This window comes from Drosophila ananassae, chromosome 2R, assembly GCF_017639315.1.
Source record: "Drosophila ananassae strain 14024-0371.13 chromosome 2R, ASM1763931v2, whole genome shotgun sequence".
Classification (NCBI taxonomy): Eukaryota; Metazoa; Arthropoda; class Insecta; order Diptera; family Drosophilidae; genus Drosophila; species Drosophila ananassae.
The window spans coordinates 26,302,610-26,322,600 of NC_057928.1; the positions used below are offsets into that span (position 1 = coordinate 26,302,610).

The 19,991-nt window shown below is 45.0% G+C and overlaps 3 protein-coding genes and 1 long non-coding RNA gene across 4 annotated transcripts; 1 reads left to right on the forward strand and 3 right to left on the reverse strand.

Annotated features, from left to right (window-relative positions):
- Positions 1 to 3,711: 3,711 nt before the first annotated feature.
- LOC6507568 lies at positions 3,712 to 5,246 on the reverse strand. The gene is made up of 2 exons (XM_001955889.4): positions 4,001 to 5,246; positions 3,712 to 3,947 (listed from the first exon to the last, which is right to left on the reverse strand). Exons 1-2 carry the CDS (start codon positions 5,120 to 5,122, stop codon positions 3,732 to 3,734), a joined length of 1,338 nt encoding a protein of 445 aa, XP_001955925.2. The 5' UTR covers positions 5,123 to 5,246; the 3' UTR covers positions 3,712 to 3,731.
- Positions 5,247 to 5,543: 297 nt separating this feature from the next.
- On the reverse strand, positions 5,544 to 7,303 carry LOC123257058. The gene is made up of 2 exons (XR_006506996.1): positions 6,745 to 7,303; positions 5,544 to 6,662 (listed from the first exon to the last, which is right to left on the reverse strand). It is a non-coding gene; the product is annotated as an uncharacterized LOC123257058 (long non-coding RNA).
- Positions 7,304 to 8,270: 967 nt separating this feature from the next.
- LOC6507481 lies at positions 8,271 to 9,562 on the forward strand. Its single transcript, XM_032454752.1, has one exon. It carries the CDS (start codon positions 8,271 to 8,273, stop codon positions 9,357 to 9,359), a length of 1,089 nt encoding a protein of 362 aa, XP_032310643.1. The 3' UTR covers positions 9,360 to 9,562.
- A 9,588-nt stretch (positions 9,563 to 19,150) lies between these two features.
- Positions 19,151 to 19,991, reverse strand: LOC6502818. Its single transcript, XM_001955888.4, has 3 exons — positions 19,721 to 19,991; positions 19,362 to 19,664; positions 19,151 to 19,310 (listed from the first exon to the last, which is right to left on the reverse strand). Exons 1-3 carry the CDS (start codon positions 19,886 to 19,888, stop codon positions 19,239 to 19,241), a joined length of 543 nt encoding a protein of 180 aa, XP_001955924.2. The 5' UTR covers positions 19,889 to 19,991; the 3' UTR covers positions 19,151 to 19,238.

The window sequence follows — 19,991 nt, forward strand, 5'->3', positions numbered from 1 at the left end:
CCATTGTCGCTCCGATTTCGTGCATAATTTCTGCTTTATTTATGAGCTTAGCCTTATCTTTATTTATGCACTTGTTTGCCATTATGATACAATTATCGTACACATTTAATTTCTTTCATTTTAGCGGGGGAATGACGGTACTTTGACAAGATTGTTGCCGACTAATTGGCTTTTGTGGTTTTATCAGATGCTCCAATGACGTTAATTGTGATTAAATCTTTTCGCAGCACCCACCCTCCCCGCTCAAAGAGCCCCCGAGCAATTTGCCAGCTGTAATTGAAGACGTTGTCCGGAAAGTGCCTAGGAGACCCCCTTCCTATGCCTATTCCCTGCGCCCCAAATCTCGAATTTGCCTCGGGCTGAAGGCACAAAAATGGGAAATACAAAATGGCGAGCGAAAATTCAATCAAAAGTGTATACAGAACGGAATTTCATCAGCATTCCTCCCATATCCCTATATCGCAGCAAAAGAAAGAAACAAATATTACAAATAGATTTCAATATCTATATAAATTTATCAGAAACAAAATGCAGTACCCAAGCAAACTTTTTCCTTCCTTAGCCCAAAAATTAACTTTTTTCCGATGGATGAAAACTTTTTCGGGCTAAAAAAACTTTATTGTTGTGCGCAGATTTCATTTGGATTTGTTTAAAAGCGAAACATATTTTCTTGCCAGTAGCGAGACCGTATTCAGAAGGTATTCGCATGGAGCGCGAGTCCGGCCAGGAGCGGGGGATGCAAATTGTGGAACTGGAAAAAGGCCAGGCACAATGGCAACTGGCAGGTAAACTCGCGCCCAGACTGAAGACCAACAAACATTTGCATAGATACTTCACTTCGTTTACATATTTTTTAGTCCAGCTTATTGAGGGGTAGCCAGGGAATATTGGCTCAACTGAAGGGTTCAACGGTGGAATGGGCCTCATTGCATTCTTGGGTTAGACAACGGAGCTATCCATGATGGGCAGTTTCATTTCAAAGAACTAATAATTGTAAAATTAAAATAACTTTATAGGGATGTGAGCGGAAGCGTTTGAGTCTAACTAATATATAGAACCCTACGGGTATATAGAAAGTGTAGGTCATCCGGCATTCCATCATTGGGCGAGAGTCAAATCCCGGCGAGTCGACAATGTGCCCATTGGAATTTACATGCAAATTTGCTTTGTGCAATTTCCAATGATTTCTCATTCGCTGATAGCTGATGTCTGATACAAGCTGGAGGAGCAGGGGAGGGGCCTGCCAGACAGGATCCCATCCTATTGGCCTGTGGCCTGAGGCCTCAGGCAGGATTAACGCAATGGTCAACTAACTGTCAGTGCATATTACGCATACGCCCCATATGCCAGCCACTGGCCTCGCCGCAAGATAAATGACGTCAGCCGTGGGCTGGGTCAGGATATTTTGCGATGTATTTAGCAGCTAACCAAGCCGTATTAATTAACTTTTATGATGATGGGCGGAATGTGGACCAAGCCATAAGGAGACCACGGGATGAGTAGCTCTCTTCTAGGCGTATGCGTAATATTTCATTATGCGGCCATGGCAACCCTAACTCATATCGGGCCGCACTTCCTTTTGATTCCGTTCCAGGGCTCCTTTGGGGCTCACAAGATTTATTGCCTGCTCGAGAGATAAAGTCATTATGATGGCATTATGAAAAGGGAAAGACACCCGGCCAGGCCGCCGTGCGGCATTTAGGAGATATGAATCTTTGATGCATGTAATTGCGGCACACACTATACCCGTGCCCTTAAAAAGCACAGCCAGGGATAGGATCCACGTTTTATCATTGGTTTTCCACAGCTCTGGCATTTATGGTAATTTTTGGTTTTGATTCGACTTGAGTCTCAGATATATTTTTATCGCTTGTCTTGCACTAATTAAAATTTCATTAGCCACACTTCGTCAGGCCATTCATACCATCCCCAGTCCCCGCCCGGTCCCATCATCGACCCGTTGACTTTGCGATCCCCACCGATGAGCATTAATTATGCATGCCAGAAGTCAAGGCGGCTGAGACGCCAACTGACAGCTGTCACCGCAGACAATCAACCGCGTCCCGCCCCCTAAGAACACATAATCAATAATTTTCATGGCTATAGCCCGGGGGATGTGTAAGAGGGCATGCACTATTTGTGGGACTATCTGGTTCTTCGAAATTTCATTAAGTTTCCCGCATATGACACTGGCATCTCAGATGGTTTTATATTATGTCGCCCACAAGCGAACGGAAGCGCCGCCAAAGTGCATCTAAGCAAACGGTTGACCTGAAACGCTTGGCTGTTGTCCTTTGTTTTGCTTTTGCCGCCGAAGTTTTCCGCTTTTCTGGCATTGTCCATTTGGCAGGCTTTCAAAACTGCCAGCTCCGAGTTAGTTGCGAAGAAATCATGCACAGAGACATCCAGACGGGGAATCAGAGACACACACAGACAGGGAGACAGAGAACATGGCGCCTACACACTGCGCGACAAAAAATGGCCGACAAAATGGCGGCGCCGATTCGAAATGGCAGCGGGTCAGTAGCGCCAGATATTCAAGGTGCACTCTTAAAGTGTTCAAACATCCGACCAAGTAAGTGGTCGCTTGAGCTGAATTCTGAAACTTTCCATATTATCTGGCGGGAAAACTTTTGAGCCAGATGACGAGTATTGAGAAATTGGTTGTCCAAAGTTTCCAAGAACTACTATTCAAATGATACGCCTCTGTGCAGCTTAAGCTTTTTCAGTGAAGTTCTTTACATCGTCTTCTTTTGGCTCTTGGTTGCTTTTTAGGTATTTTTCTCAAGCCAAATAACAATTCAATATACGCTTGATTACTTTAAAAATATTTCATAAATTTTAAGCCAAGAAGTGCTGTAAGTGTATCCACAATCCATACTTCTCAGTTGGGTCCAATTTCCGTTTTTGCTCCTGCATTTTTTGCTTTTCTCCGGGCGCTGATTGAATTTTCCGACTGCCAGGCGAGCGCCTGCCAGCGGCTGCATTGCGCCGCATATGTTGCCACTTGCTCGCATCGTGTGGCAAGAAGTTTATTGAAATCGATCGAGCGAGCAACTCCCAAAAATCTCGGCCCCAGCCGCACCCGTGCAGTCCGCCATTTGCATACCAAGTGGAATGAGCGACGGAGTGCTGGCGAATTTATCCAGATTTATGTTAATTTATTGAATTTAATTTGGTTTTTCTTTCACTGTAACGATATGTGTTGTGCGGCCCAGAGTCCGGACTACAGTCTACGGAGTCGAGTGAATCTCGACTGCGAATAAATTCAATCAAGTTTTGCGCATAAATTACACCTTTTTGGCGCCACGAAAATGATGCGTATCTTTAAGATACGCAACCAAGAGGGCAAAGCCATTCGAATTCCAACAATAAGGCGGCCATTTGTTGCTTTCATTTTATGTTTATAATGGCAAAAGTTTTGAGGGTTGAGGCCGGAGGCTGAGGGTTGCCTTTTTATGTTCCGTCTGTGATATTTGAAGAGACCGAGGACGGTGAGGCGAAGGACTAAGGTCATTAAAATAGCAGAACCTGAGCCAAAAAGGTTGGCTGCTTTGCATTCATTAAGTAATTGGGGGAAAGGTGTTGCGTCCTGTAGGGAAGAGGTCAAGGCATGGACACAAAGCATCTGCGGTTCTGCGGCATGAATTATTTATATACTAATTTAATTATTATTTAATTTGCCATGAACTTCATTCAGCGTTGGTGATGAGTTGCGTGCGATAACTTTATTAGGCTTCCTGTTTGAAGTGAGTCTGCAAATGCCTAATTTCCATTTGCTGAGCAAAGTAAACAATGCTCGCCCAAAGTGCCAGATTCAAGAGATGTTTAAACTGGCCGGCTACAGAGTCCAAATCGAGATAGGCTGGATTCCTTTTCCCCAGCTTGTCTGTCAAAAAGCAGAAAGAAAACGGTTGTCGCTCCGAAATAGAGATTCCCGAAAGAAACTGCAAAGATAGTCTTGGTCTTCGGCTGGATTACATACTTTTCAGGAACTCACCATCAAATCAATAATATCCAATTTTTTAAAGGACAGTCCGTTCGCGGATTTTGATGCAACGAGCTTCTTCGCCTCCATATCTTTACCATCGAATTCAGCTCTCCATGTCTCCCGAATTAGGCACAGGTACTCCCTCTGCTGGCAGTTAGCTGCGGCAATTAAAAGCATCCACAAGGCCAAGTGCCAGGACAGCAAAAGAAAGGATGCTCTGGCACGGCTTTGCGTGCAGTGTATTTTACTAATATCCTGGCCATCCCAAGCAGCTTCATCTTCCAGGTCGTCTTGGGTCTTCAGTTGTTGCACGACTTCATGGGCTTTAAAGCTACAAAACTGAAGAAAGTCCGCAAGCCGAAGTCCCACAATGAACATGAACAGGGTGTAAGTCATTTTAAAATATGAACCAGCCACGACATTAACTGACTTCTGAAAGGGAAGAAGACTATGCAGCTGGAACTGAAACCATTTCAGATTCCTTTGGAGTCTCAGATCTTTTAGGGATCGCAGCCACCCGGCACATATCAGGTGATACAGAACATGGAGCGCCATAATCAAGACGAAAACATGCCGGGCCAGACCCACTAGATAGTCTATCAATTCGAACAGCTCGCTCAAAGTATAAGTTTTGGCATCACCTTTCAGATGTGGAAAGTCAAAATAAAAAGTTTTAGCCACAAAAGTGGCTATCAGCAGGATCAAAACTATTCCATAGATGAAAGCGAGCCAAGAGCACTCCATTGCTAGATGTTCCCCAAGCAGAGATCTTAATCTCTTGTAGGCCAACTGTGCCTCGTCTACTAGTTTCCGCAATTGATCTCTATTCATCACTGACCAAATCATGGTCACAAAAAAATATATGCTGTGAGTGGTTTCGCTCACCAAGTCCAACCTATTTCTGAGGGGTCGGAACTCAATGTTCAGGGTATTCACCAGTTCGTTCTCCTTTTCCACCATCACACTTATTTGTTTATGAATGCACAGGATTAACGTAATGCAAATGGTCGAGGCATATCTGCAGCAGTTGCGATTTGCCTTCCTGGACTTTCCAAGCTGCAGAAAGCCTAGAATAAATAGAGGAAATCTAAAAGCTTTGACTACAGCCAAGATAAAGCGAATGCGAGACATGTCTGCTTAATACTAAAAGGTGTTTGGACAGAGCATGTGCCCCGCCATTAGCTAATTATTATTCTTACTAAATGAGGCCCTTTTTTGATGGTGATGAGGCAATTACACAACCGAAATCGATCGATATGACAAATATTTATACCTTTTTTTAGTAAATAACATCCAATTCATCTTGCAATTCATATTCTTTCCTTACGAAAAGCTATCGGAAAAGAAAATATTTCAAAAAGAATCGGGCGTCCTTTCAAGCAATTTACATTTCATTGAAAAACTTAATTTTTCCACAGGCAACCATTTTTGAATACATTTTTTCATGAATATGATACATTGTTTCTCCCCCCATCAATTACCTGCGATTGTTAACACAACTTTGCAAGTGCTGCCCTTGTGAGAGCATTACTTGAAAAAATAACGACAATCATATTTTATGCTCTGTTTATTTGTGGAGCTGCTCTTTGGACCGCTTTAATAGTTGTCACTCGGATGTGGATATGGATATGGCTACCAAATGGGTGGAGCACTTAAAATGGCATAAAGCCATAGGGGCGTCGCATCCCGCCGCCTACCCTATCTCCGTCTGACCATCGCCGCCACTATCGCACCGGAGCTCACTCTGCCCGGTTGGTGGCATCTTGGTGGAGGTGGTTTTTCCGTTCCGTTCCGTTCCTTTCCTTCCTGTCTTTTTCATCGCCCGGCAAATGGTTTTACACGCGTGTAACTTCCCCGACATACATATATGAATTCGGTGCACTCCGCATGGTGTGGCCGCATGCAACAATGGCAAAAAGTCCATGTTTTTATTACAAATTGCAATTGTGAAAAATTTTATACATGGCCGCTTCGTTGTCCCCTCGTCGCCGCAGCGTGTCACATTCCGGGTCCTTCGTCCTGCAGCCTGCCTACGAGGAAAAAGGAGTGGTACACTCAAAGAATAAAGTTTAAGACTGGAATAGGATCATATAAAAAATTAGTTTTTAGTCCAACTATTGTTTTTCCAAATAATAAGAAGTTCCTGTAATTATTAGACCAAGTTGTCTGCAAAAAAGAATTTTCATAGAAAAAAAGAATTTCTTTTCGTGCATGGAGGAGTTTCAAACTGGAAGCTGCTGTTCCAGTGATACTGGGTCCAAAAATAAACTGCCACATAAAATTCCTACCGCATATCCTGTCTGTGTCCTTGCCACTTGCCACTCGGTCTCCACTTTTTTGCTGCTGCGTGTGGGGCATGCATAAAGCAAATGAATTTATTTTTCGACTGCACTTTTTTCAATATTAATTCTTTCTGCCTTTTGGATAGTGGAGAGCCTTCCTTCTTTTATTTTGTGCCCAAGCTTTTTACGAATTTTTTGTTTGATTCGCTTTATCCACAAAATTTTTTCCGCCGATTTCGCCGAGCTATAAATTTTTGCATATTTTCATTAGTTGTCAGCGCTGCTTTTGATGATTTATGCATGTTTTTGATGCTCTTTCTCCCAGTACACTGGTCCTTTCTGCATTTTCTATGACGGAGACCGACCTCCCCGAGCCGGAACAAGGCCAGCTATAACAAAAAACAAACAAACTTATTAAAAATTTAGTTGGTGAGGCAAAGTTTTTAAGCTAATGAAAATTTCTGCAGTTACCGGAATTTGTTGAATGTGGATAGCAGAGCACTGGAATTATCCAAGGATTGGAGGGAGGGAGGTGGCCTTCGTTTGGTGGCTTCAACTGGGCTATGCTTTTGGCCAATTAAGAAAAAGAGTTTGTGGCCACAGTTGCCATTGGTAATATCCGATATTAAACAATGATGAAAGGAGTACCACACAACCTTATTAAGAAAAGATAATAAAAATGGTTTGTATCATCTGTTCCAGATAAGGAATCTTTTCCAGCTATAAATTCTCAGATAGTGTCCTGCGAATATCAACCATCCATTCTGGTTAGGTGTCTCAAACCTCAAACGGGAGCTGCTAAAGCTGATTGTGATGTTTTCCAACGCCTCCATTCATGCTTCTGTCCGGGCTCCTGCTTCAGTTTCACATGCCCCAACGCCGACTGACGTCCCTAATGATTGTTTGACAAACATGCCAGGATAACCGTCTGGCTTTCTTCCATCCTTCCTTCCTGGCACCCAAACTGCCTACTCCCTGGTTTCCGGCTGGTCGAAGCTCTTTATTGAATTCCAACGCGGCGCCTGCCTAGTCCTAGGACCCTAGTCCTTGGTCTCTGGCCTTCGGCAGCCGTGCCTGGGCCGACATGTACAGGATTTTACAAATGCCACATAGAAGCGCTGAGCGCTACGACACGAATTCAAAATTGAAACGACAAAGTAAACGGCAAGAGGTGAGAGCTAAGCAGGAAGGTGCACTAAAAAACGCTACGCTAATGCTTTGCTCATCGGAAATATTAGGACTTGGGTTTGTTCCCAAGTTTGTGGTGGTTTTTCGAGTGTAGGGTGTAGGAGGCAGAGCAGAAAACGCGCCCAAGGAGCCGCTTGAGTTTGACAGTTTTGGGTTATGCTGCGATGAACATGGCCGATATGCTGCCATGCAAATCTCCCCGGCAAGTGGCAAGTGGATGGTGCGAGGAGCGAGGCGGGGGCAAGCAGCGATTGAGACTTGAACAAATTAATCGCCATTCGGGGCAGGGCCGACAGAGCATAGTCAGGTTTGACCGAGTTTACACACTCTCCTTTGCATTTTTTGGTCGCTTTTGGCGAAGGTGAGTCGCTCCCGCCACCAACTCTGCCAATTCCCAGTTTGCAAATAAATTAGTTTGCTACGTGAGCGACACAAATCTGAAGTGGGTCTGACAGCGGTCCGCCGTTCCGGGAAAATGCTTAAAAAATTTAAGCTTGTGCAACTTATCGATTTGGGACTGACTCCGGCTCCGCTAATTGAAGTGGTTTCAATGTGTGGCCATCCCATCAATTATCCTCAGCTAGGAACGCTTTTTCAAGCAAAAGGCAAATGCCTTCCATTCCACAGGCGAAATTAGAGTAATGTTCTGAGTAGTTAGGACCCTGTTTATAACCCACCATATTTGGGTGTTTTTCGTTCGTAATTTCGTCATTTTCAGTGGGATACCATTAGCGCATTAGAGCAAAATACCCATAATATTGATGTAGACATGGTGGCCACTTTTGTGCCCCAAGCAGTTATTCGGGAACATGGATTTGTCGCTGCCCAAAGTGCTCTGCATCTGCTTCATTGTCAGTTTCTTCCGCTTCCAAAAGACCGCCTGCAATCTTCTGTGTCTCTACAGTGTGCGGTACGACGCGGTCGCAAAAAGATTCTCTCAAGGCAAACAGTGGCTTGTATACTGTTTTTACGCCATCAATTTGTTTTCTATTATTGGTATTTTGACTTTCCACATATACAGTAAGCTTATCTACATCGTGCCCTTCCTCTATTACGTTCAGCACAAGAAGGCGATGCTCAAAACTCTCAACGAGATAACTGAGGTGCACCTGGAGCTGCAGTCCCTCCTGGGTCGCCTGTTCTGTGTGGAGGTGAAGCGGGCCGTCCTCTGCTCTTATATAGTAGTCTTCGAAATTCTTAGTGTGGCCTGCTGGCAACTGGCTAACTTTGATTATGATGAGACTTTATTTGCAACTGGCTATTTTTTGTTTTGGCTTCTTCAGCCGCTGCTGCAAATGAACAGCTACGTTTGGTTGCTAGCCGTCTATATGACCATGCACCAGGTACTATCTGCCCCCAAACTGACCAGCAGGGAGCGGTGGAAGATGGCGAAATCATTACTGAAAATCCATCGGAAATTGGGATCTATTCAGAGGGATGTAGCCTCATATTTCAGTGTGTACCTTATGTCGGTGATGGTAACCCTTTGGGAGATCTATGCCAGGATACTGATCTTCGAAGCCGGTATCAGCGCGGAGGTCAATAGTCTCATACTAATGAACCTAAAATTTTGGCAGATCAAGTTCCTGGCCCTCACACTCCTTCTGATCGCTACTTTGCTTTTTCTGATGAAAGACTTCAAGTCCGAGCGGGATAATTTCGTGAAAGAGTTGGGATCCTCCGGGTTGTTGATCCAAAGAATCGGAGACTTCAGGAAGCGCAAAGTTTCTAGAATGCGCTATAAACAGACTCTGGACGTGGTCGATTTGTTGGTAAGCATCTCGTCAAATACAAGAATAAGCAAAACACTAATAAAAGACCCCTTAGCTGCGTACTGGAAATGGGCCCAAAGATCTGCTCTGTCCAAATATACCCATCATGGAACTTCGAATCGATGATCGTACGTTATTCGTCTCGGAAACACCGGCATTCGTTTATTACCTCGGCCTTCTGGGCCTTATTGGTTTCCTTATACCTTTCGGGGCTATGTCGAACGGATTTCACTTATCGTTGGACGATTCGTCTCAAATGGCGTACTCTTGCGACATAACAAATTATACAAGGCCGCAGTCCGTGGTGCTGAGCCGTGCATTAGGCGAATAAAATCCACAATCCTGGACACTTGCCAAAACTCTCGAAAAATAATTATGCAAGGCACGTTTGCTGTGTGGGCTGCCAAACCGAGGCGGGCACCAAAAAACTGAAAGGCAAAAAAGAGCTGAAAGCAAAACCAATAAATCAAAGGAAAATGATGCTAACCCATTCATTACCCAGCAAACACTCAACGGACCTTTTTCACTTTCGCCCCTCCCCGGCGACTAAGTTCAAAATGTCGAACTGGAAATCTATTAAATCACTCGAGATATCCTCCGCCTCTGCGACTGGAGCACTTCGAACCTTAATTAGCTCATAGCTGTGCAACGTGGCGTATGATTAACACGCGACTAATGAACGTCATTGCTGCACCGCGAAAAAGCACACTATTCTCAAGATATTTCAAATTATAACAAGCTGTTTTTCTAATAATGTATTCGTAGGGGTAGCCACCCACAATAATAAACAGATATATTCCAAGGTGCAGCCTTTCTTTTGTTGAAACATTTGGTCAAATTTGGCCGAAATCATTACCCTTCTTTCGGTGCATCCTGTCTTCATCCTGTCCTGGCACTGCCGCTGACATCGCTCAGCTGTGAATGATTGAATTAAAACCCATTCGGCGGACCTGGCATAATCAATGGAATTATTACCCGGCCGGCCACGCCCGCTTCAGTTCAACACACAAGCCTTCTGCCATTCCGGAGTGGCGAGTGGCGAGTGGGGAATGCCGGAAACTATTTCCGTGATTTCTAATTTTCGAACCGAGTCCCCTCGAGGCCAGTTGACTGGAAAATCTTTCGATTAACTGCATTCGGAGCAGCCCTGCAACATTAATGAGGCACGCCCCCAGCCCATTAGCAGCTTCATTGTCGCCCGCCCTCGACCCACATCCCACACCCCAGTACCACACCCCCACTCAAATACAAATACAAATACACACACGGCCTCCTACAGAGTCCAGGATTCGAACTTAATTGATATGCATGTGTGTGCGTAGATGGGGGGTGTCCTGTAAATGCAATTTCCTTGTTGGCAGTGCTGCTGGTTCTGTCGTTCTGCCGCTGCGCTCTCTAATGAGTTCGAAATAATTCCATGTTATGCCCCAGCTATCTATCCATCTTTATGCACCCCATTAAAGCCCCAAAATCATTTGATATGCGACCCAATATATATTGTTTAGCTACGAAAAAAGATAAAACCCCAAAGGATCGGATCCAGGGACAGTAAGCAGAAAGGATGGGAAGAGCGAAGCAGAGCTTACGTATTGCAATTTGTGCAAAATGCAAATTTCCTCACTGATGACAGCCGCAATTTTGTGCTCCATTGTTGTTAGTGGCGCTCGGGTTTTGTTGTTTTTTTGCTCGACATTGTTGTTGTTTGCAAACGTCCATTGTTAGGGACATGAGTGTGTGCGATGCTGTGTGCTTGGGTCGAAAGTGTCCACACTCCAGGACAGGAGGTTAGGAGCCAGAGATCAAATACGAGTAGGTCCTTTCGCAAGTGTTCAAGAGTACGCCCCGCTTGAATAAGAAAAGGCCTATACAGCCTTCTGCCTATTTTGCTGAAGGCCTATACAGGAATAAAACTAATCCAATGGTTCTAGTCTTGTGGCAATGGGTGTCTCGCATGCCGACAGGACAGCATGACAGCCGTCAGGCACATACCAATAAACACAGCAGGCCGAAGTCCGAGCCAAAAGCCAGAGCCGATCTGAATTCCTGACTGGCAAATGTCTGGCCGCCGGACAACACAACAATGGCTGACCAGCGTCAGCATTAGGGTTACCCCATCCGCAGTCCCCGCCCAAGAAGACATGGTCTTGTTTCTCTTTGATTAACAATGATGGGCATTATTTTTGCAAATAAATTCAACAGAGGCTGGAGGACCCTCCGAGAGGAGTTCAAGGCAAAGGAATGCTTTGTTTGTCCTTTCTGCGCCCAATCGTTGACATTTTTCCATGCTCAAGTTGCACTTTATTGATTTATGGCAGTCAGCGTCAATCATTGTGTTTCGGCAAGGCTCGTGAATGCACAGCGAAAAAAGTGTAAGGACATATAACTTAAAGGATAATGGGTGTCTTGGGCTTGGCTCAACGGTGCAATAGAAACCGTCCTCGAGTTCACCTTAATTCTAGTCCAGCTGACAACTTGACAAGTGACTACGTTTTATTTTCTCCGGGTGTGGTCATAATTGCACATTTGCTAAGAGCAACAAGGGCCGCCACACACACAAACTGGCACATACTCGGGGGAAGGCGGAAGCTTTTAAGCAAACAGGATGTGCCGTACATGTGTGTTTGTGGAACAGCTTGCGAGCACAACGGACAAGAGGGAACAATACTTACAAGTCCGAGAACTTGGAGCGAAAACAATGCATTTGTTATGCAAAGCCTTTGATGTTGTCCTTGAGCAAAAGTGCTGATGGAGGAAGGAGCTGCCGATGTGAATCCTGCCAGCAAGTTGTCAATGACAAAATGATTTTGCAGTAAAGCTGGCAAAAGTGTTTTGCCTTTTTATCGGAAAATGCTCTTAAACTTTCGTTTCGGGCCTCGCCTGCCAAATGGGTCAACAGCGAAAACAACGTGGCTGCCCACACAAACTTTTGTCAGCGGCAGGAGGAGGAGCAGGATGAAAGGGCAGGAAGCCGATCTAGACAGAGGTCCCAACAAAATAATTAAGGTTCTTCAAACTTATTGTCGATTTTTTAAGCAGCGGGGAGCTAAAGTTTGTTTTAAAAATATTCTAGAGATAATAATTAGGGCAGTCCGCAAAGAGAAAAAGTCCAGAAAGAACAAAAGCCAGGAAGTGGCCAAAAGTAAACAGCACAAAAAAGGGTCGCTTATAAATATAAAAGGCCAGCTAGGACGGCGAAGAAAATTAGAGGCCGGAGGAGGAGCGGAGTCCTTAATACCCTGCAACATGCCGGCTAAATTTCAACATAAACGAACGCTGGGCGCACTTAGCAGGCAATTGCGAGATAATTTAATTATGCGCACTCCTGGCAGAAACGGCACTGCCAGGATAACCGGATAATGATAACGAAATAAGTAAACCAAAGGGCTTACACCACAAGCCACAGGCACGCGGCCATAAAGAGCCAGCCGGCCACAGAGCCAGATAAAATGTGTGTGGTAAATGGAATGAAAAATGGCCAACGAGCCAAGGACACCAGCGAGAGGAATCACAAGGTGTGTGTAACGCTTCGATAACAACAATATCGGCCGGTGGGGGAGGCTTAAACAAATTGCACCCGACTTAATTGCTACCCGGAAGCGGACAGAACTTGTCGCCGGATGCGATGTTCTATATGCTTGCCACAGGTCCCCGGACAGGTAGCAGCTGCAGCTGTGTGGCAGAAACCGTTGCCATGGCATTAAGCATAATTAGCGCGAAAATAATTTATTCAAGAATTGGAAAGGTCAATTGCGACCCTAATTGACATTGTATCGTTTTGCGCATTTTCAATTTGAAACTCGTAACTCGTTTTCATATTGCATTTGCATCGCATATTATGCAAAGTTTTTCGAGGGTGTCACTGGTGTCATCTAGTTGCGATTTGCGGTGCAGCTAATTAAGCGGCGTTGAACTCTTTCTCCCACATACAAACTAGACAGGATGAGCGTTAATGTTAATGGCAACTGTTAGGGACCTTCAAACGCCCAGACAACTTCTAACTCAAAGGCTAATTACTCCCAACATTGAGCTAAGCAGGATAGATTGTTAATGTTTTTGTTGCAGTTCTTAAACTTCGTTATTACGGAATTATGTAAAGCGTTTTCCCTGCTCCCTATTCAAGCGGGCCCTTTAGGGTCCCAGGCAGCGCCGGGCTGCTCCCCCTTCAGTATTGAAAAGGGGTCACGCCGTAACCATTTTACAAAAATGTTCCATTTTCGGCACTTCGTTAGAAAGTTTGCTTCCCGCTGGGACGCATCGAGTGTGTAGGTCTTTCGTCGGCTCCAGCGCACCACCTCGCATCTCGCACCCAGCCAATGGGCAATTTGGCTTTAACATTACGGTTAAGCATGCATGTCAAGCACATTGCCACACTGAAAAGTTTGTTGCCCGAGTTGCAGCAGCGGGAGTGGCAGTGGCAAGGCAGTCGCTGTTGTCGCTGTAGTTGCCAGTGCAAATTGCATTTGCAGCAGATGCAGCTGCAACTTGCAATGCCCTTGTTGCATGTCTGCGACTCTGGGTGGGTGTGCGTGGGCCCTCGTGTTTGTGTTTGTGTCACCCCCAGGCCAAACGCCTTCGTGCCCCCGTTTCAGTTCCTTGTGCAATAATTAAGTGAGTGCCAAGTAGAGTGAAGCGTGAAGCATCGCCGCCGTTCCCATTTCCCACTCACCGCCCACGCCCACGTCTAGGCCGCCCTCCTGCAATTCATGCGTAAACAAAACAAGCGGGAGGCTTACACCACGCAAAGCGTCTAGGCTGCGGAATACCCAACACACCGGACTAATTTCTGCAAAAAAATCGCCTACTTTTGGGTTACTCTTCTAGTTTTGGTTGGGGAAATGGCCAATAGTTTTCAAAGGTGGGACATATCCCACGACATGCACTACTGGGTGAAAAGTGCTCGAGTCTCAGGACCGACTTCCAATGGAAGAGAACCCTGAGAAGGCGGGACTGTTCTGGGGAACTCGCCTTATTTTGGCTATGCTCGCGGGCACCGTACGCGGCTGAGTAAACGTTGCACGCATGAGAAATCAAAAGTAGCAGAGCCCCAGCACCTACAGCATCGGACTACGCCCATGCAACCCTCAAGTGGCAGCTCCTTATGCTCCTTATTATTCTTATTCGCCCTTCTCGGCGGCGACTCCCCTTTCCCAGTCTCTGTTGCTCCTTCCAGGGTCCTGAAAGTGTTCCAAACTGTAGCAACATGCACATGAAGGGTCGTGGGGAGGACTGGGCCTGGGTTGAAGGAATTTTAAATTACAAAAACGAATTGAAAGTAACAGGAGCCGGGCAGAAAAGGAAAATGGAAAATTAAACGCTTAATCGAAGCTGGGGGCACTTAATAAGACAACCAGCAGGAAAAATGGAAATCCATAGCCATGAAGTAATTGGAGGCGTCCAAATGAACACCAAGGAGGGAGTTGATACGTGGGATTATTGAAGGATGGCTTAAGAAAATAAATCAATTACTCAGGAGTCGAGGATACTAGCTGAAACGAATTTCCAGCGCTGGATTTGAGTTTTATGAACAGTTTAAAAAACCGCCTCTAGTTTCCCCTGAATGCTTTTCGCTCCAACCTTCCCCGCTAAAGCCACATGCCTGAAGTTTGGCCATAACAAGGACACGTAAGCTGCCGCAACACGCATTCACTTATTTTGCCATCAAATGCTGGCACTTGAAATCAAATTTAAACACACCCCACGACCCCGCCACCGAGCCACTCATCCACATTTATTTATCCCCTGTGGTAGTGGAAAATGTGCGTAGTTTTTATACTTTTTCTACGTATATTTTTGCACCATCCCGCTGCTTTCTTTTGAGGCGAGCGACACGTACTTCCGCTCATAAGCCAAAGGCAAACTAGGCGAGAAGCAAAATGCTGGCGAACTAAAAATGAGAAAGAGCTCCACAAAAAATACCCACTTATTTGTGCAGATAAAATAAGATGCATTTATGTGACATGTTTAGAAATCCTCCAATCGCAGCCTTCAATACCAATCCTTTATCGTATTCCTGGATAAATAATAGCGGCATATGACTAACATTAGTGGATTTTTTATTGGATCTTGCAGTTTCTTGTATTGGTTGCGATAAATACTTTTCATTATTGTCATATTCACACCCAAAACACACACATACAGTGTGAAACTAGAACGAAGTGGTTCATGCGACCTTAAGGGTAAAAAGGTCAACCATCCAGTATGGCTCCAAACTTTCTCCTAGTGCACACACTCATACGTTCTAACATTGTAACGAGATAATATTTTTCCAACATATTCGAGTGAGCCCAGGACAAGGCTAAATGATATTACCTGGAGTAACATCAGCCTGAATGACAGACAGGTACTGCAGCGGGGGGCGTGTCTGGTTGGTAGCAGCCGAAGGGCACGGGCGGAGGAGCAGGGCTGGGGAGGTGCATGCACATCTAGCGGAAACCGGATGTGCTTGGCTTGGCAGTTGTGAAGTGATGTTTAGGCCAGGATGGGCGACAGCCAGGAGGAGGGCGACAGCCAGCCGATGTGCGAACTCGCCCATAGGCATCATCGAGTGCCACGTTTTATGTCTTGCCAATGGCAGCCCGGAGCTCGGCAGACCCAGTGACTCCAGTCGTGTCACACACTGATGTGCGCGGGAGATTGGATCTGGCCACCAGTGCTGCCCATTTTAGTGACTCACTATGTAGATTTGTTTAAATGTTATTTGTGAAACTATTCCCACGTTCAATTTTCCCATAAATTTAGGTTTAAGGGCTATGGGCCAATGTGTTCTTTAGATCCTGGGAATGCCACTCAGCCACTCCTTTGTTTTCGCTATGTTTAAGGTATCCTTGGCTGTTCCTTGAATGGCTGGCATGCCAGCACTATTGCGACTGTTTGATTGTGACTATAGTGGTTATGGCCCCACAGGCGCCGCTCACACTTGTTCCTCCCCACGCAGTCCTCTCGCACCCACCAGATGTGACAGCATAAATCGCTGCCACTGCCAGCGGGGGAGCAGCTGAAAGAGAAGTCGAGTCGGGAAGTTGCTCGAGTGTCGGGCGAAGGGAGATGGAGACGGCAATGGAGACGGAGACGGAGGCTGTGAACAATAAAGCCATATTGGCAATTTAATGTGCTGCAAAACATTTGAACATTCGATTGGGGTGCCGAGGACGACAACGACAACTCGCATACGCAGCGTGTGCCGAGGAATGCATTTTAAGCGGCTAAGCACGTAAACAGAAACATTGGCAGTGCACTTGTGCAGCTGGAAGCCAAGCTGGAAGTTTACCGTTTACTTATCTTTGGCGATGCCCAACACGTACCCACATTAAGTCGCCCACTAAGCCACCCCGCCGCCTACGACCTGCTCTGGCATACTGAAAACAGCTTCATTTTCAGCTGCTGCCTGCCAGAAAATTTAAGGAATTTTTTCTTGCCACTGCCAGGCAGCTAGGCAGCCAGTCTGCCATGCAGCCATGACCCCCTCATTTCGTGCCAACCAAGAGCCCTTCCGTTTCGGCATACGCAGCATTCTGGGGGAGTGCCGCTACCACCGCCATTGTCATTTGCATATTTGGCGCTCCAATTTTCGTACCGAACTTGTAAATTTCGACTTTATATATGCAAGGTGCAAATCTGTTTAGCGTTCCCCGTGTGCGGCAGAGCATCAAAATGCATTTATGCAGAGGCCAATGGAACTTGCGCCAAAGTGAAGTCAGCGTGGCCGGAACCGGCGACTGATGACTAAGTTGAAAGTGCTATCTGAAAAATCGCTGTCTGATTACCACATTCATCAAGGGAGTCTAATGTCGTGGCCGAGTTCTGAAAATGTTAGCGAAGGCATATTTCACAACTTGAATCTGTCTAAAATATTCAACTTGGGAGGCAAATACCCACTGCCCACTTCAGAAAGTAACTCCAACTATGTCATTTCGTATTCAAAAGTTCCTCAAAATATTATCTTTGCATTTTCCAATATAAATATGCTCGTAAATGATAAAGCGCCCTAAATAGCTAATCACCCAGGCTCTTTACAACGCCAGCCTAAAAAGTTCTTGTTGATAAATGCAAATGGTTTTTCGGTTCTAGCACACATAACATTTTACGACGGAAAAACAAAGTCTGCAGAAGGCCGTAAAATATCCAGATATCACTTGTCTATCACCCGAATCGGCGGCTGGGACCAACAACGATGAGTGCAGCATTAAAAGTGTGAAATCACATTTTCAAACAAAGCTCCCAGCCACTACGTGCTAATTAGTTTTGAATTGAAAGTTTAATATTTTCTTTACACAGCTACAGCGTAGACTGCCTTTGTTCAATATTCACATTATAGAATCGGAAGATATTTAAATTCACTTGTTTTCAAGTTCTGGCTAATATTTGGCACATACATATGGAAGGAAGGAGACACCCACAACGTCGGACCCCAATCGCATTACGTATACGCCACGTTGAGCGCATTTTGGCAGACTAGCAATTGACTTTAATTACTTTGCCTCAAAAAGTCATGCAGACTCCCGGAGCGGTGTGTGTTTAGGTCATGATGTCATCAGCTGTGCAAAGGAAGCTTTAGTGGCAGGGGACGAAAGGGTGGCCATGAAAGGAAGCAGCAGCATCAAGAACTTTCATTAGTTTTGGGTTCCCCGGCTGGCTTGGCGGAAGCCACTAAAAGCCTTTACATGGCATTCAAGTCCACACCACCCCCGTCTCCCAGAGCACTTCCACACGAACGTGTATAAAAGAAAAACAGTTTGGGAAATTTAATTTTCAGAACACTTGATTTTTAAAATGGCAACGTGCGGGCAAATGGGAAGCAATGAAATTTGCTGTTAATTTGTACAAAAATGTCTCTATTAAATTTTAAATTGGTTTTCTGGTAAATTTTATGAGCCGCCTCGATGTGTGGCCACCAAAGGTTGTTGGAGTGCATGTAAAAAATAAAAGCATGCTGAGCAAGCGGCATGTCCTTTTTGCGGATGTTGTCAATGCATTGAATGGAGAGGAAGCTCTCGAAACGGGCTTGGGCGTATGGAATATCTGGCTAGGAGAAAAAACAGATGCACCGGGAGCAATTCGCTTCTACTGCAGATTTTTTATGTAATGTATATGTAATGTAAAAATGTATATTTGGAAAATCCCTGCAATCTTCACAAAAATCTCTCTTTAAAAAGGCATCCATGTTCTATGAAAGGGTGAAATTCTGAATCGAGCTATTTCTTGTGCATTAAGTTCTTGTGCATCAACAGCTGCTGCAGGATGCGTATGCAATCTGGCAATAAATATTTCATATTACAATATGCTGCTCCGTGGGGAGCTCGTGGCAAAGCGGAGCACATTGATTGTGTTTCATGAAGGAAAATGTAAACTGAAATTTTATAGGTATTTAAATCCCGAAAAGCGGCACACTCAGTTCTTAACGATCATAGCCGCACTTTGGTTTTAGTTTAAGGCCATTCCTCAGAGACCCGTAACTTTCACTCGTTTATTGCATGTTTTTCCTAACTGCTGGCCTTCTCCCGGTTTCCCCAATGGGAATCGGTTGAAGCTGGTGCGGTGTCGGCACCGGAAGCAGTGTCTGTTTTTTATTTTATTTCTTTATGACGATGCACTTTGTGGTATGTAGGGTGGCTGCTACTAGCTTTATTGCCGCTGACTCCTTGGTCAGAGCAATTACACATGTACACAGCACTTGGGCTGGATGTATGGGGACACAGGCTGACCGTGTTGCGCGTCGTAAATGAGTCTGGATATTTTAACGGGGCTAATGTCTTACGGAGCAGCCCATTTGGGGTGCCCAGCATGGTATAATAATCCCTATGGGGTAATTAACATTCAGTGACATTAGCCGGGACATGTAAAATATCAGTGAAGCCTTCAATGTAGATTCTGTATTATAGATACTTGAATATTGGTTTAATAAATAAACTTTCTATGCATATATTCTATAAGTTCTGTATTTATTGTCGGTTTTAAAAAGGTAATATTCTGATAAATTTACGATTTTGGAGTAAAAAACAAAATCGGTCAATTACTTAAAGCCGCCGTTTGAGAATCGTCTTTACTGCACTTTGCGTCATGACTCCGCCGATGTTGGGGCTTTTGGGGAAAACATTTCAGATACGTTTTAGGAGAACAAAATAACCTTACCTCTTTACGGTATCGATCTTGATCGTCCTTTGATAGTTTAACCCATTCTTTGGTACCTTTTTGGAGTGAAAGCAGCGTCCCCATATTTGAATTATTTCTTCGGAACTCACGCATGAAACCAAGGAAAGCACTACTCATAGCCGGCACTGAGGTCTTCCGGTTGGACTTAAAATTATTTTTTTTCTTTGAACCTCTCTGAGACGGTTTTCGGGAATCCTCAATGAACTTGTTCTTTCGTGGTTTCCGAGGTTTTTTAGGAGCTGTCTTTTTTTTGCGGCGGGCAAATGCTGATGCTGGCTTAACCTTAAGGGGACAGATTCCTTGAAATCTTTTTGGAGAACTATGGACAAGGAACTTACCGCAAAGAGCTTCTTTTGATCTGGCATTAGTTTCCCCCATGTATCGGCCCCACATTTGTCTATCTCGCTTTTTTCAAGGTCCGTATGCTCCTTTTTGAAAAACTTCATAAAGTTCAAGAAAGCCTTGGTCTCCGACGCCCCAAGCGGCTTGGCGGGTGTAGCTCCCATTGAGTACTGGGTTCCTTAAAATATTACAAGAATTTCGATAACTGTCTGTCAGCTGAAAGATGTGTTATTGTGTAAGTCTCGGTTTATAATGAACGATTCGTCC